Source organism: Panthera onca, chromosome B4 (genome assembly GCF_046562875.1).
Source record: "Panthera onca isolate mPanOnc1 chromosome B4, mPanOnc1 haplotype 2, whole genome shotgun sequence".
Taxonomy (NCBI): domain Eukaryota; kingdom Metazoa; phylum Chordata; class Mammalia; order Carnivora; family Felidae; genus Panthera; species Panthera onca.
This window is the reverse complement of record NC_138345.1, coordinates 141,391,344-141,406,277: the sequence shown is the minus strand read 5'-3', so window position 1 is coordinate 141,406,277 and position 14,934 is coordinate 141,391,344. Positions and strand designations below refer to the sequence as shown.

The 14,934-nt window shown below is 58.0% G+C and overlaps 2 protein-coding genes across 4 annotated transcripts; both read left to right on the top strand.

The window, feature by feature from the left end:
* The first annotated feature begins 19 nt into the window (after positions 1 to 19).
* On the top strand, positions 20 to 3,446 carry CHKB (choline kinase beta). Its single transcript, XM_078449229.2, has 11 exons — positions 20 to 371; positions 603 to 711; positions 930 to 1,043; positions 1,253 to 1,386; positions 1,671 to 1,766; positions 1,936 to 1,994; positions 2,081 to 2,162; positions 2,290 to 2,398; positions 2,537 to 2,640; positions 2,923 to 3,004; positions 3,157 to 3,446. Exons 1-11 carry the CDS (start codon positions 34 to 36, stop codon positions 3,229 to 3,231), a joined length of 1,302 nt encoding a protein of 433 aa, XP_078305355.1. The 5' UTR covers positions 20 to 33; the 3' UTR covers positions 3,232 to 3,446.
* A 289-nt stretch (positions 3,447 to 3,735) lies between these two features.
* On the top strand, positions 3,736 to 12,062 carry CPT1B (carnitine palmitoyltransferase 1B). 3 transcript variants are annotated; one of them, XM_060629130.3, is made up of 19 exons: positions 3,738 to 4,081; positions 4,499 to 4,658; positions 5,032 to 5,171; positions 5,469 to 5,646; positions 5,871 to 5,972; positions 6,158 to 6,295; positions 6,394 to 6,471; positions 7,290 to 7,397; positions 7,472 to 7,556; positions 8,103 to 8,298; positions 8,632 to 8,817; positions 8,904 to 9,009; positions 9,094 to 9,210; positions 9,575 to 9,739; positions 9,819 to 9,953; positions 10,053 to 10,205; positions 10,777 to 10,890; positions 11,488 to 11,580; positions 11,727 to 12,062. In XM_060629130.3, exons 2-19 carry the CDS (start codon positions 4,518 to 4,520, stop codon positions 11,808 to 11,810), a joined length of 2,319 nt encoding a protein of 772 aa, XP_060485113.3. In that variant the 5' UTR covers positions 3,738 to 4,081; positions 4,499 to 4,517; the 3' UTR covers positions 11,811 to 12,062. The 3 variants fall into 3 exon arrangements, with proteins under 3 accessions (XP_078305354.2, XP_060485113.3, XP_060485114.3); XM_060629131.3 differs by lacking the exon at positions 3,738 to 4,081 and adding an exon at positions 4,108 to 4,331; XM_078449228.2 differs by lacking the exons at positions 9,575 to 9,739; positions 9,819 to 9,953; positions 10,053 to 10,205; ... (1 more) ...; positions 11,488 to 11,580; positions 11,727 to 12,062 and adding an exon at positions 9,423 to 9,548 and having other exon boundaries at positions 3,736 to 4,081.
* The last annotated feature ends 2,872 nt before the right edge of the window (positions 12,063 to 14,934 follow it).

The window sequence follows — 14,934 nt, the reverse complement described above, 5'->3', positions numbered from 1 at the left end:
CAGAGAGCCGAAAAGAGCCGGAGAGACCCGAGTATGACCGGAGAAGAACAGGCTAGCCGGAAGCAGACCCGAGCGCAGCCGGAAGGAGCCGAGTCTGCCCGAAGGGGGCTGAGCGCGACTGGACTTTGGGCTTGGCCCAGGCGCGCCATGGCTGCCGAGGGGACAGCTGTGGTCGGAGGCGGGGCTGTCGGCGGCAGCCTGGCCAAGGACGGCTTGCTGCAGTCTCAGTGCCTGGACGCGGCCCCGAACCGGCGGCGCAGCTCGTCGCTATCGCGTGACGCCGAGCGCCGAGCCTACCAGTGCTGCCGGGAGTACTTGGGCGGGGCCTGGCGCCGAGTGCGGCCCGAACAGCTGAGGGTTGACCCTGTGAGGTGGGAGGTCAGGGGTCGAGCTCGGGCCCTCAGGACACCGCGTTTCGGAGGCCTCGCGCGCGCGGGGGCGGGGACGGGGGCGGGGCCGGCCTGGCCGGGGGGCGGACGCGGGGGGAAGCCCGGCGGGAGGGGGGAAGCCCGGCGGGAATGGGGGAGGGGGGGAGGGGGGGGTGGGGGTCCGGGACGGGGCGGCCGACCGCGGGCTGAGCGCACCCCGGTGTGGGTCTGCAGCGGAGGCCTCAGTAACCTGCTCTTCCGCTGCTCGCTGCCGGACCACCTGCCCAGCGTCGGCAAGGAGCCCCGCGAGGTGCTCCTGCGACTGTACGGGGCCATCCTGCAGGTGAGGAGGGAGTGTGGGCCGCAGTGGCCAGTGGCATTAGGACCTCCCAGCAAGCGTGGGGGGGGGGGGGGGGCTAAGCAGCTTGTAAATTACCGTAGCGACGCCGGGCTCTGGAGCCTGCGGGCTGTAGAGCGTAAAGTGAAGCGGTGATGGGAGGGGAAAGCAGACCCTCCGGTGTTAGCACCGCTCTGCCTACTTTGTTGTCCGTCTTCCTTCAGGGCGTGGATTCCTTGGTCCTTGAAAGTGTGATGTTCGCCATCCTGGCGGAGCGGTCGCTGGGGCCCCAGCTCTATGGAGTCTTTCCAGAGGGCCGGCTGGAACAGTACATCCCAGTATGAGCCCAGCCCGGCCCTGACCTCCCTGAGGCACCTCCTTACCCCCAGCCCCTGTTCCCCTTTCCAGTGCGTGCCTTCACACCCCTTACCCCAGGTAGGGCATTTTCCCCAAGACCCTGACTTCCCCCCCACCCCCCACCCATTCCCCTACCCCTTCCCCCTCCTGCCCCAGCCCCCTCACCACCCTGATAGGTTCCTGGGTGCAGAGCCGGCCACTGAAAACGTGTGAGCTTCGAGAGCCGGTGTTGTCAGCAGAAATCGCCACGAAGATGGCCCGGTTCCATGGCATGGAGATGCCGTTCACTAAGGAGCCCCACTGGCTGTTTGGGACCATGGAACGGTGAGTCAGGAGCCTCCTCGGGGCTCCTGCACACCCGGTCTGAACCCTACTGCTGGCAGGTACTACCCTGGGCTGCAACTGAATGTGTCCATGACTGTCCAGTCCTCCAGCTGAGCGGATTACGCATCCCAGTGTCCTCTAGTATGGTCTCTCCCAGAACAGGCTTCCAAATAATGCAGACAAGTCAGAAAAATCCATCAGACAAGTCATACAGTGACAGGAAAAAGGTAGATAGGAGGGTAGGGAGGGATCACAGCGAGCATATCGTATTCTTTGGGTTTCAGGTACCTAAAGCAGATCCAGGACCTGCCCCACACTGGCCTCCCACAGATGAACCTGCTGGAGATGTACAGCCTGAAGGATGAGATGGGTAACCTCAGGTGAGGGAAGGCAGGTCAGGAGAACAGAATAGCACAGGAGGCAGTTCCAGGTACCGAATGGGGTCCTTCCCAGGATTTACTGAGGGCTGGGTCAGGGCCTGGCCCACGAGGGTGACTCACCCTCCTCTGGCCACTCCTACTCAGGACCCATGCCCCTGTTTCCCTGCAGGAAATTGCTAGACTCTACCCCATCACCAGTGGTCTTCTGTCACAATGACATCCAGGAAGGTAGGAGAAAGCATCTGAGTCTCCTAACCTAAGGTGAGGGGGGCCAGAGGACCCTGGAATGACCAGAACTGCACCCCTTCTCCCAGGGAACATCTTGTTGCTCTCAGAGCCAGAAGACACCGACAGACTGATGCTGGTCGACTTTGAGTACAGTAGTTACAACTACAGGTGAGGGTTAAGAGAATGGTCTCCATGGGTCTGCTTCCAGGCACTCTGGAAAACAGACTAGCCCTTCCTCTCTGCATCCCAGCCACCCAGGGTATTTGGGGACTGAGTGTCTACCTTATTCCCCCAGGGGCTTTGACATTGGGAACCATTTTTGTGAGTGGGTTTATGATTATACTCACGACGAGTGGCCTTTCTACAAAGCACAGCCTGCAGACTACCCCACCCGGGGGCAGCAGGTATGTGGACCAGAGGCTGGGGAGCGGGACCTGGCCTATGAGGGACGAGGAAGGTGATGTCTGAAAAGAATATCAAGAAAGGATGTTCGCTGGGAAATGCTCCAGTCTCATTTCCTGACTCTTGTCTGTTGATCTCAGCTCCATTTTATTCGCCATTACCTAGCAGAGGTCAAGAAAGGTGAGACCATCTCCCAAGAGGAGCAGAGGAAACTGGAAGAAGATTTGCTGGTAGAGGCTAATCGGTGAGGAAGGATGGGTGGGGGCAGGGGTAGAGCAGGGTGCAGAGGAAAGGGGGCTGAGGAAGGAGGCAGGCAGGCCGACTCACAGGATTGCAGGTAAGGTGCCAGTGCCTGGTGGGGGCAGAGAGTGCAGATGAGGCTGATGGAGAGTGGTGACAGTCAGGACAGGGTTGGGGTTAGGGCAGTGGGGGAGAAGTTGGAGTTCTGGGGCTTGACCAACCTCAGGGATAGGATCCAGGTAATACCAAGTATGCTCTGAACCCCCGTTTCTCCTGCCCCCCTTAGGTATGCTCTGGCATCCCATTTCTTTTGGGGTCTCTGGTCTATCCTCCAGGCATCTATGTCCACCATAGAATTTGGTTACCTGGTGAGTAACCCAGGTGGGCAGGTTAGGTGTGACGGGAGGTGGGGTGCATCAGGGGCCGTGTGCTCTCCGGGAAGTCTGTGGGCAGACTTGGTGGGGGCTGGGTGTGCCTGACCCACCCTTGTCACAAGTCTGTGGGGTGGGTTCTCCCCCAGGAGTACGCCCAGTCTCGGTTCCAGTTCTACTTCCAGCAGAAGGGACAGCTGAGCAGCTTCCAGCCCTCATCCTGACTCTCCACAGCCCCCAACCGCCAGATTTCTCCTGGAGTCTCCAGGGCAGGACCTTGGAGGGAGGGGCAGGGGGGGGGAGGGGCTCTGGGAACTGGGCTGAGCCCTGGAGTGAGATTGGGGTTGAGGAGGCTGACCTCTCCCCACAGCCCGAAGATGGTGGGAGGGAACCCCTGGGCTGTGCACCTTAAGACAATAAACAAGCTTCTTCCTTCACACCCCGTCCTGGCTCTGCAGCACAAAGTACCAACCAAGGAATGCACACGGGGTGACAAAGTGACCGTGGCTCTGAACCTCACTTTCCCTTTCTGAAAAGCATGGCTGTTTGGTGCTCTGGGCTTGAGAGTAGTTAAGGGTCCACTCTGCCAAATGGAGCCCCTGGCCCTGTGTCTCCCTGGCTCCAGCTTAGAAGTGATGCACACTAGAGAGACTGGGGCGGGGGACTGGGGAGTAATGGGGGTACAAAGAGGGCCCTGGGGTGGGGCTGCCCAGCCCTGAGCACTGGAGAGCAGGGGACAGGCAGCACAGCTGACACATGGATGACCTTTTCCCCACATTCAGCTATTTTTAGCTCTAATGCCACCATCCTCACGTGAGACCCTTTAGGCCCCCCCAGGTTCCCAGACCTCTGAGCAATCTCCGCTTGCAGAAACCGGGACCGCCCCCACTCCTGATTCCCACCACAGAGGGAAGGGGATTCTGGTTGCCGCCCCACATCTGTTATCTCAACCCAAATTTGGGAGTGGGTGTCAGGTTCCCGGTGAGGGCGGGGCGGGGATGGCCAGGCCTGAAGGACGTGGGGACACGGGCCAGAGCTACTGGCCCCACAAGCTGACAGGAGCGAACCCAACCCGTGAGTGGAGTGGGGGGCAACACAGGGCCACCGGTCCGGCTCAGAGTCCTAGACCAGAGCAGGGGACCAGGACGGCGCCGGGGTCCCTCCCAGGCGGGGCTGGGAGTGCCCAGACCCGGCCTTGCCCCAGACCAACTCTGCGTCTCGCCCCCACCCCGAGGCAGCCATTCTGCAGATTTTACGGCTCGACCCCTGCACCACCGTGACGGACCCTGCCCGGAACGCGGGCGCGAGGGTTCCGCGGCCGTTGGTCAGGCTGCGCGGCCGTGCGAAGCGGGAGGGCGGGGGACGGCCGCTGGCGCGGTGCGGGCGGGGGCGCGGCCCGGCCGGGGGCGGAGGGAGGGGGCCTCCGCGCGGAGGACGGCCGGGGGCGGGGTCAGCCTGAGCCCGCCCGCGCACCCTCCTGCCCCCTCCCAGGTGACGGCCAACCTCCAGGATGGCGGAAGCGCACCAGGCCGTGGCCTTCCAGTTCACGGTGACCCCAGATGGGGTCGACTTCCGGCTCAGTCGGGAGGCCCTGAAACACGTCTACTTGTCTGGGATCAACTCCTGGAAGAAACGCCTGATTCGCATCAAGGTGGGCGCAGGTGGTTCTCGCTTCTTCCAGCAAGTGCAGAATAGAGTCCTCCCGGAGACAGAGGCCAGGTGTCAGCTGCTGCCCCTTTGTTAAGATCCTCCACCCCCACCTTGGCTGGCAGTCCTGCTGGGTGACAGGCTCTAGCAGTGCAGAAACCAGAGCGGCGCTCAAGGTGTGGCGGGGAGATGGGCATACAAGGAGTGGCAGAGGGACACAGTGAGTAATCGGGTGCTGCAGGTGTGGGAGTGTGGAGAAGGGGAAGACCAGACATGAGGGAGGAAGAAGAACACAACAGGTGAGAGACCCGGGACCCCACAGGTGCCTGCTCACCGCCCTCACTCCTGCTGTAAGTGTGCTTGTTTCTGCCCCACAGAATGGTATCCTTAGGGGTGTGTACCCTGGCAGCCCCACCAGCTGGCTGGTCGTCGTCATGGCAACCGTGGGTTCTTCCTACTGCAAAGTGGACATCTCCATGGGACTCATCTGCTGTATCCAGAGATGCCTCCCTGAGGGGTGAGAAGCAGGGCTATGAGAGAGGGCCGGGCAGGCTCTAAGGCCAGGGTTCCTGAGCTGGGCAGATGCAGGACAGTAGCCATTGGAGGTCCTAGGGCAGCCCTCCCTGGGGGCTGCCATCACCAGAGTCCCACATCCGTAAGTTTGTATGTTATGCATTCAGACACGAGTGTGCCCAGGAATGTTATTCTTCAGCACCTCCCCCAAGATGGTTTGTACCATCAAAACTTCAGAGTCAGAATTTCCCCAAGGCTGGCCTCAAGTGGACCCTCTGCAGCCCTCTCCCTTCTCTGACAGATGTGGCCCCTACCGGACCCCACAGACCCGGGCACTTCTCAGCATGGCTATCTTCTCCACGGGGGTCTGGATGATGGGCATCTTCTTCTTCCGCCAAACCCTGAAAATGCTTCTTTCCTACCATGGCTGGATGTTTGAGATGCACGGCCAGACCAGCCACTTCACCAAAGTCTGGGCTGTGAGCAGAAGCCAGGGGAGGGGTTCAGGCATCTGGTTTGAGACCCTGGGGGCCTCATTTGGGGTTCTAACTTGGAGGGGAGAGGCAGACAGGGCACTGGTGCCTGGTGCATAGGTTTGTCCTGGTTCTGAGGGTCGGGAGCCCAAGTCCTCAAGTGTTTGCTAGTTTGTTTCCGTTATTTCCCCTGGTTCTCACCAGAAACACTCTGTGCTCTGTACGCCCAGTTCTGTGTCCGCCTTCTGTCCAGCCGGCGGCCCATGCTCTACAGCTTCCAGACATCCCTGCCCAAGCTTCCTGTGCCCAGTGTGCCAGCCACAATTCACCGGGTGAGGGCCTGAATCAGACATCCCAATGTGCAGGCTAGGCTGGACCCAGAGGACTTCTGCAAACATAAGGAACTGTCCCCTGCAAAGAGCGCGGTTTCGAGCAATGGGGCTGGGTTGGAAGAGGGTCGGGACAGAGGTGGCTGTTGCTGTTTGGCCCCCACACTGACAACAACTTGGCTGGACAGTACCTGGAGTCTGTGCGGCCCTTGCTGGATGATGAGGAATATTACCGAATGGAGACGCTGGCCAAAGAATTCCAGGACAAGACTGCTCCCAGGCTGCAGAAGTACCTGGTCCTCAAGTCATGGTGGGCAACTAACTATGTGAGTCCCCTCCTGGGCTTACCCTCACCTCCGCTTGTGTCAGGGGGATCTGTCCCCTGCCCTCTGCCCCAGCCCTCACTGCTCCCTCCCTCCCGCAGGTGAGTGACTGGTGGGAAGAGTACGTGTATCTGCGCAGCAGGGCCCCCCTCGTGGTGAACAGCAACTACTATGTCATGGTGCGAGAGAATTCGGGGACAGGGAAGATGAGGGAGGTCCTGGAGGAACAGTCAGGAAGCAGCTTCAGGGCCGCAGAGATACCGAGGATCTAGAGAATTGGGTAGCCACACAGCCTGACGCTGTCAGTCTCAGAGTCCCCAGGCTCCGTCACTTCCTGCCTTGGTTCCCTTGCTGGCCTCCCAGCCACATGTTCCCAGCTCTCCTAACACCATCCCCAGGGAATCTCCTTCATCATGCCTCCCTTTTGTGTCACGATGTGGACCCAGAGCAGCTTCTCTGAGAGCTCAGAAGGTCACTGTTGGTCTCTAACCCTCCCATGACCAGCCCCCCACCCCCAGCACATGCTTGTGCTGCAGCCACCAGGATCCCCCCACCAGCACATGCAGCCACCAGGGTCCCCCCACCGCCCAGCCACAGGTCCATGCAGCATGCCTCTCTCTCCTCTCCCACTGTCCAAAACACACTGTGAATCCTGTGCTGAATTCCCCTCCTCCACAAAACTGTCCTCCTCACAGCTTATATATGGCTTGTCCACACCAGAGGTTTTAAACTGTTTTTTAGTGGGGGGAACTTCTTTTTCAATGCAAAATAAACAAAATACGAACAAAAATAGATTATGGAAAAGCAGATCAAAGATTCAGGCTGGGCAGAGGGGTTACGTGATCAGTTACGCATTTCATCTCTGGCAGTGCACCCTGACCGAATGTGCAGGATGGACCGGGGGAAGGGGTCAAGACACCCTGTCCTTAGGCAGGGAGACCCAGGTGACCTGTGCACATTTGTCACACCACCTGCAAGCTCTGTCCTCTCTCTGTAGGACTTTGTGCTCATCAAGAACACAGACATACAGGCAGCCCGCCTGGGAAACATCGTCCACGCTATGATCATGTATCGCCGTAAACTGGACCGTGAAGAGATCAAGCCTGTGAGTTGTGTTGGGTTGAGGGCATGACAGGGAAAGGAGGCCTGAGTCTGAGCCATGCTGGGCCTTCCTCCCAGGTGATGGCACTGGGCATCGTGCCCATGTGCTCCTACCAGATGGAGAGGATGTTCAACACCACCCGGATCCCAGGCAAGGAGACAGGTACTGGCCACAACCAGGAGCCCGTGGTGGGACCATCCAGACGGAGTTCCCTCCCGCCCAGCTCTGGGCCTGCCATGGCTGGTCACCCTACCACCTGCTCATCCATCACCAAGCATCCTGGGTGTCTCAGGGTCATGTAATTGTGACCCTACTATTCACAGGCACGACGCTAGTGCTGGGACCCTGCGGGCCCAAAACAGAGCCCCTCCTGTCCTGTCTGGGCTTCACAGGCCGGGGGAAGGTAGTCTGAGGAAGGAGCAGCAGGGGGGCGGAGCTTTCCGTGAGCCCTTCATGGAGCCTGTGGGACCAGAAGGCTGCTCGCAGACCCCGGGGCAGTGTGTGGGCTTCCTGCCCTGTGAAGTGCTTCACAGGGTGTTGGCCTTCAACAAGGTGTGGAGGCAACCAGCATAGGGCCTGGTTCAGTGCAGGCCCCCTGCACCCCAGCCCCCCCCCCCCCAGGGAAGCTGGCAGCCTACAGGGCAGGTGGAGTGGAGCAAGGCACGCCATGCCACACTGCCTCAGCCTTCCTGCCCGCTTCCGCTGCAGACCTGCTGCAGCACCTCTCCGACAGCAGGCACGTGGCCGTCTACCACAAGGGCCGCTTCTTCAAGGTGTGGCTCTACGAGGGCTCGCACCTGCTCAAGCCTCGCGACCTGGAGATGCAGTTCCAGAGGATCCTGGATGACCCCTCCCCACCTCAGCCTGGGGAGGAGAAGCTGGCAGCCCTCACTGCGGGGGGAAGGTATCAGGGCCCCACGAGGGGAGGGGCTTGGCCCCGAGTGCCGCCCTGGAACGTGGGGCCAGAGGCACGACTGAGGGAGGGAAGTGCCGGCACGGCATCCTCTGTCCACAGCAGGACCCTCTGTGGCGAGGGGCACTGCTGGTCAGTGGCTGTAGCCCACTGCATCTCCAGCCACATCCAGCTCGGTGATGGCCAGGAGGGAGTATGTGGAGGACAAGGACACCTTCCAGGAGAGGCTGGTACCCCCAGCTCTGGGCCCTGCTGGGTCCTGGGAGGTGCCCTTCTCTGCCACCCACAGTGTCTCCAGCTCTCACCCTGCCCTTATGCCCCCAGAGTGGAGTGGGCACAGGCACGCCAGGCTTTCTTCAGCTCCGGCAAGAACAAGACTGCTCTAGACGCCATCGAGCGCGCTGCTTTCTTTGTGGCCCTGGACGAGGAGTCTCCCCACTACGACCCTGAAGATGAGGCCAGCCTCAGCCTCTATGGCAAGGCCCTACTTCATGGCAACTGCTACAACAGGTGCGGCACCCCAGCCCCGGTGCAGGCCCCCCGCCTCTCCGTCCATCTCGGTGTGCTCCGCTCATCGCCTGCCTCCTTTCCTGCAGGTGGTTCGACAAGTCTTTTACTCTCATTGCCTTCAAGAATGGCCAGCTGGGCCTCAACACGGAACACGCGTGGGCAGACGCCCCTATCATAGGGCACCTCTGGGAGGTAACGGGTCCTGACAGGCATCCTGCAGGGCAGGCTGGGTGCGGGACACGTGGGTGGTCTCTCAGCCTGATCTTCTCCCTGCAGTTTGTCCTGGGCACTGACACCTTCCACCTGGGCTACACGGAGACTGGGCACTGCCTGGGCAAACCGAACCCCATGCTTGCAGCTCCCCAGCGGCTGCAGTGGGACATTCCTGAGCAGGTGTGCCGTCTGCGAAGGAACAGGGACGGGCTTGTGAGAGTGACAAGTATGACAAGTACCCGGGATGCTCTTGGGGGAGGGACAGGAGCTTCTCAGAGTCCATTTGGTGGTTAGAGAAAGATGTGAGGTGTGAGAGTCATCCATGGGGCACCTGTTAGTGCCTCCCTCTTCCCACAAAGCCCTACCTGACCTCTGGTGGCTGCTGCCCCCAGGTTGCCCTTTGTGTCTGAAGATGGAGAAGGTGCACCGAGACCTGCCCAGCCCCGCTTTTCATCTATCACCTAAACTTCAGGCCTCCCAGATGTGACCCTGGAGTCCTGCTTAGAGAGCTCTGCCCCCAGCTGACCCTTCCATGTCTTGGCAGTGCCAGGCGGTCATCGAGAGCTCCTACCAGGTGGCCACAGCGCTGGCAGACGACGTGGAGCTGTACTGCTTCCAGTTCTTGCCATTTGGCAAAGGCCTCATCAAGAAGTGTCGGACCAGCCCTGACGCCTTTGTGCAGATTGCCCTGCAGCTGGCCCACTTCCGGGTAGGAGCCCCGCGGGGCCGCTGAGGGGGCAGGGTGGCACCAGACTCACCTGCCAGATTCACCCCTCTCTGCTCCTCAGGACAGGGGCAAGTTCTGCCTGACCTATGAAGCCTCCATGACTAGAATGTTCCGAGAGGGACGGACCGAGACTGTACGTTCCTGTACCAGCGAGTCCACAGCCTTTGTTCAGGCTATGGTGAAGGGGTCCCACATGGTGAGCCTCCCCGACCAGCCACACTGTGAGGTGACCCCTCTACCTTCTGCCCACCTTGGGGTCAGGGCTACTCTTCACTGCTCCACTTCTGCTCCCCAGAAAGCAGACCTCCAAGATCTCTTCCGGAAAGCTTCCAAGAAACACCAGAATATGTACCGCCTGGCCATGACAGGGGCTGGGATAGACAGGCACCTCTTCTGCCTTTACGTGGTCTCCAAGTACCTGGGGGTCAGCTCCCCTTTCCTGGCTGAGGTCAGCATTGTTGGTGGGTGTGTCCTCTGTCCCCATGCCCTCTCCTGGGGGGGACTTGGCCTGTTTTCTTTCTGGCCAGCTCCCCAGAAGCTGCCCTCGAGGGCTGGGGCCGGCTTTCCCACTCTACAGCCCATCCAGGCTCGTGGTCCTGGCTCTGAGTGAGAACCTCCCCTCACGGAGCTGGTGTTCTCATGAGAGTGTCAGGTGGTGACAGCACTTGTGAGGAAAGCGTAGAGGCTGCAGTATCAGGGTGGGCAGAATACCCAGGCAGGGGAACCTCCGGTGCCCAGACACTGAGGCAGGGGTGTGGGTGCGCAAGGAACAGCAGGAGGGGAGGGAGCAGAACCAAGGAAGGGATAGGCTGGTAGGAGAGGAGGCCCAGGGGACAGTTAGGTCACATGGGGCCTTGAGGGTTTTGTGCAGATGCTGACATGGCTGAGAACACACTGGCAGGGCGGGCGAGGGGCAGCGTCACTCGTACTGGTGCTGAGGCACCACCTGTCAGCAGGTGCATGCTCGGTGCATGGCGCTCCGTGCATGGTGTCTCACTGCTGGGGCCCCCTTGTTGCAGGTGCTCTCGGAACCCTGGCGCCTCTCCACCAGCCAGATCGCTCAATTCCAGATCCGTATGTTTGACCCAGAGCAGTACCCGAATCACTTGGGCGCCGGTGGTGGCTTTGGCCCCGTAAGTGCCCTTGAGAGGGGACAGATGAGCAGGACTGGGCCCCAGGGGTTTCAGTGGAGAGTGCAGTCTTGAAGTCAGACCAGAGGTGGGAGCACGGCCCCGGGGCTTGCCCTGCGTGGAAACAGCATGAGTAGCTACGGGCCTGACCTGAAGACAGAAGACAGAAGACGGGTGCCTGGGGCCCACCCAGGCCAACACTCCTCAATACTCCCAGCTGCAGCATGACCACACCCAGGGCTGGTTTCCTCCTCTGAAGCGTGTGCTTCCCAGAGACAGCCCAGGCCTCCCACTGAGAAGTTCCAGTGGGCTAGTTTGTCACCCCCCCCCCCCCCCCCCCCCCCGGAGAGAAGCAGTGATATTGAGCCTCCTGAAAGAAACACAAGGTCCTGGCTCCTGGTAGTGTCTGGAGCTGCATCGGGCAGAGCCCCTCGGTTTTCACGCTTTTTCCTGGGGGTGTTCCTGACCGCAGGAGAAACGCAGCATCTGGGGTGGGGCCCCTTCCTGGGAATATTGTGGGGAGAACAAGCGTGAAGTCAGCTTGGCTTTCAGGTCCACCAAGTTTGGTTTACTTGTTCTTTGCTCTCGTGCTGCCCTCAGGTGGCAGACGACGGCTATGGGGTTTCCTACATGATTGCGGGCGAAAACACCATCTTCTTCCACATCTCCAGCAAGTTTTCAAGCTCAGAGACGGTGAGTCTCCCCTGTTCCTGCACAGGCCTGAGGAGGGGATGCCACCTGGGGCCCTGTCTGGGCAGGGTGGGGGAAGAGTCCTCAGTTTTAGGGGCAGAGGGACAGGGGTTCACCTGAAGGTGGGTCTGAGCTCTTGGCTCCCACAGAATGCCCAGCGCTTTGGGAACCACATCCGCCAGGCTCTGCTGGACATCGCTGATCTTTTCCAAGTTCCCAAGGCCCACAGCTGAGAGCTGGAGAAATGCCAGCTGCCCTTCCATCCCCACGTTGTGGAGGGAGGGGCCTGTGGTCGGCTCACAGGCACAGGGTGGCCTTGCACAGGTGTCCCGGCTCCAAGGACAGCTCTGGCAGCCGGCACTTTCCAGGCAGATAGATGCTGCTGGCTGAGGGCCCAGGTGGTGGAGGTGGGGTTGGAGCAGGGAGGGGATTTCGATTTTCTTTTTCTTGCTAGATACTAATAAAGATAAGGCTGTGTAATTTTCTCTTGGCTCTCAGGTACCTTTGTTTTGCTGGGGACTATGAGGCCCTCCCCTGCCCAAGTCCAGACCAGAGAAGTGGCAGGGTGGGGAGCTGGGGCTGGGAGACTGAGAGGCATATGACCTACTTTGAAATGCGTGTCTCTCCTGAGGTCACCGCTGTCCACACTCACGTGTGCGCTTGGAATAAATTCTTGCTTTAAGAACCTTCACCTGGTCCCTGGGGCCACTTCTGTTTGTCAGCCAGAGAGTGGGGCCCACCTGCCTCCTCCATGAATAGTCACGCCCTCTGCACCCCTGCACAGCCCTGTGGAGGCCCTTGGCCTCCTCCTGGCCAAAGGGAGGGGCTGTAACCTCAGGCCCGAGGTCAAGGTGCCAAGTGGCCATGTCTGTGAGACGGCACACACCATAATCTGGAGCAACACATGCTCCTCCCCTCAGGTTTTACATTAAATTAACATCAGGAGTAAACAAAAAATAATTTGTTTGGAAAGTATAAGTAGACAGCACTATCACTGCATGCTAGAATGAATCTGGATCTCAGCCCTATGCTTGGTGCTAAGAACCCAGAAATGAAGGGGCGCCTGGGAGGCTCAGTTGGTTAAGCATCCGACTTTGGCTCAGGTCACGACCTCATGGTTCGTGGGTTCGAGCCCCACATCGGGCTCTGTGCTGACGGCTCAGAGCCTGGAGCCTGCTTTGGATTTTGTGTCTCCCTCTCTCTGCCCCTCCCCTGCTCATGCTCTGTCTCTGTCTCAAAAAAGTAAACATTAAAAAAATGTTAAAAAAAAAAAAAAAAGAGCCCAGAAATGAATTAGACATAATCCTGGGCCTTCTCTCATGAAGCTCTGTTTGTCGAGCTCTGTGCTGGAGGTTCAGTGGTGAACAAGGCACCGACCTATGTGGAATTCACTATTAGGTGAAACAGGCATGGATCAGGGAACGGAGTGGCTGGCAGGGAAACCAGGAGGCTTTTGGAATAATTCACTTAGTAAGTACTTATTGAGTGCTACTGTGGGCTAGGCACTGGGATACAGCTGTGAATAAAACTGGCCAAAAGAGTCCCTCCCTCTGGGGCTTAGAGTCTAGTGGGGAGGCAGGCATTAATGAAGAAGAATGAGTAAATTATATAGTAAGTCAGATAGTAATAAGTGCTAAGGAGAAAAGTAAGGGGAGGGAGCGCGGAGGGGTGGGTGGCAATTTCAGATGGGGTTGCGCAGGCAGGCCTTCCGGAGCGGGGCCATTGGACTCAGACCTGAAGGAAATGAGCATGCAAGGGCAGCAGATACCTGGCAGAGTGGACACCAAGAGCCAAAGCTTCAAGGTGGAAGCATTGCCTGCTGCAATGCAGGAACAGTACTGGACGGTCTGTGGCTGGCACAGAATTAGTGGGGGGCGCGGAGCCGGGGGAGGGGGGGAACAGGTGGACTGTGCCAGACTCTGGTTTCCCTGAATGATGGGGGAGACGTTGAGGTTTGAGCAGAGGGTGATATAACCTGCCCTAAATTTTAACGGGATCATCATGGCCAACCTAAATGACATTAGAACCAACGGAGGGGGGCGGGGGGGCAGGGGGTTGTGCATCTGACTCTTGATTTCAACTCAGATCATGATCTCATGGTTCATGGGTTCGAGCCACATGTCAGGTTCTGTGCTGACAGTGTGGAGTCAGCTTGGGATTCCCTCTCTCTCTGCCCCTCCCATACTCATGCTCTGTCTTTCAAAATAAATAAATATGGGTGCCTGGGTGGCTCAGTCAGTTAAGCATTTAACTATTGGTTTCAGCTCAGGTCATGATCTCATGGTTTGTGAGTTTGAGCCCCACATCGGGCTCCTTGCTGACACTGTGGAGACTGCTTGGGATTCTCTCTCTCTCTCTCTCTCTCTCTCTCTCTCCCTCCCTCCCTCCCTCACCCTCTCTCTGCCCCTCTCCCCGCCTCTCTCAAAAATAAATAAATACACAAATTCAATAAATAAACTTTTTTTTTTAATTCTTAAAAAAAAATAACAAAGTAGGGGCTGGTAAGGACAGAAAGGAGACCTGTCATTACTGCTCTTGGTGGGGGCGGGGGGGGGGGGAGGTTGGGAGAAATGGCAGGACTTAGACTAAGGAAGGGAGTCTCAGGAAACTGAGAATGTTGAAGGTCTGAAAAACCTGATAGGGAGGCACCAAAGATATTCATATTTTCTGCTTTGGGTGATTGGGATATTGGATGAGAATTTTAAATGTTGAGTTTGATGTGCCTATAGGGAGTATTCGTGAAAATGTCTCAGACTCTTCAAAATATAACTTGAAAGCTAAGGAGATGTAGGCTCCTGAGAACCACTTTGAAGATCATTAAAGCCCTAAGAGCACATGAGAGGATTCCCAGGGCAGAGACTCCTAACCTCCTTTGAGTCTCAGTGAGAAGCTTATAAAACTAAATCTAAGCTCACAAAATGTTACGTTCCATTTCAGAGCTTTCTTGGTCTTCCAAAAATATCTTCACAGACCTCTGCCACTCTGGGTGTCTGTGTAACCTACCTTGGGTAGGTGTCTGGGATCATCAGTTCACCCAGCTCTGGGAGATCAGTAAGCAGGGTCTCCAAAAAGCTGGCTTTTAATTAATGTTGAAATCCAAAGTTGTTTTTTTTTTTTTTATCTGATTTGCTCTTGGTTAAAATAAGTAAGAGGAGAAACCATAGTGCTAAACCAAGATATAAACCTCTGGTGACAACCCATCAAACCTGAACAAGCTACTTGTCTCTCATAGGTTTACAGATCTGCACTAGTAAAGGCTAGCAGCCATAACAGATAAATCCTGACATCTTCATGGTTTAACCCAAGGGAAATTTAGTTCTTGTTCAGTTGGCTGAGATGGAGACTCAGCTCCATACC

Excerpts from the sequence above, each read along its gene's own strand:
- CHKB (XM_078449229.2), top strand. The coding sequence starts at position 34 with ATGACCGGAGAAGAACAGGCTAGCCGGAAGCAGACCCGAGCGCAGCCG. Across the intron at positions 712-929 it reads TGTACGGGGCCATCCTGCAG|GGCGTGGATTCCTTGGTCCT; the intron begins GTGAGGAGGGAG and ends GTCTTCCTTCAG. Across the intron at positions 1,044-1,252 it reads GGCTGGAACAGTACATCCCA|AGCCGGCCACTGAAAACGTG; the intron begins GTATGAGCCCAG and ends TCCTGGGTGCAG.
- CPT1B (XM_060629130.3), top strand. The coding sequence starts at position 4,518 with ATGGCGGAAGCGCACCAGGCCGTGGCCTTCCAGTTCACGGTGACCCCA. Across the intron at positions 4,659-5,031 it reads AACGCCTGATTCGCATCAAG|AATGGTATCCTTAGGGGTGT; the intron begins GTGGGCGCAGGT and ends TCTGCCCCACAG. Across the intron at positions 11,581-11,726 it reads AGTTTTCAAGCTCAGAGACG|AATGCCCAGCGCTTTGGGAA; the intron begins GTGAGTCTCCCC and ends TGGCTCCCACAG.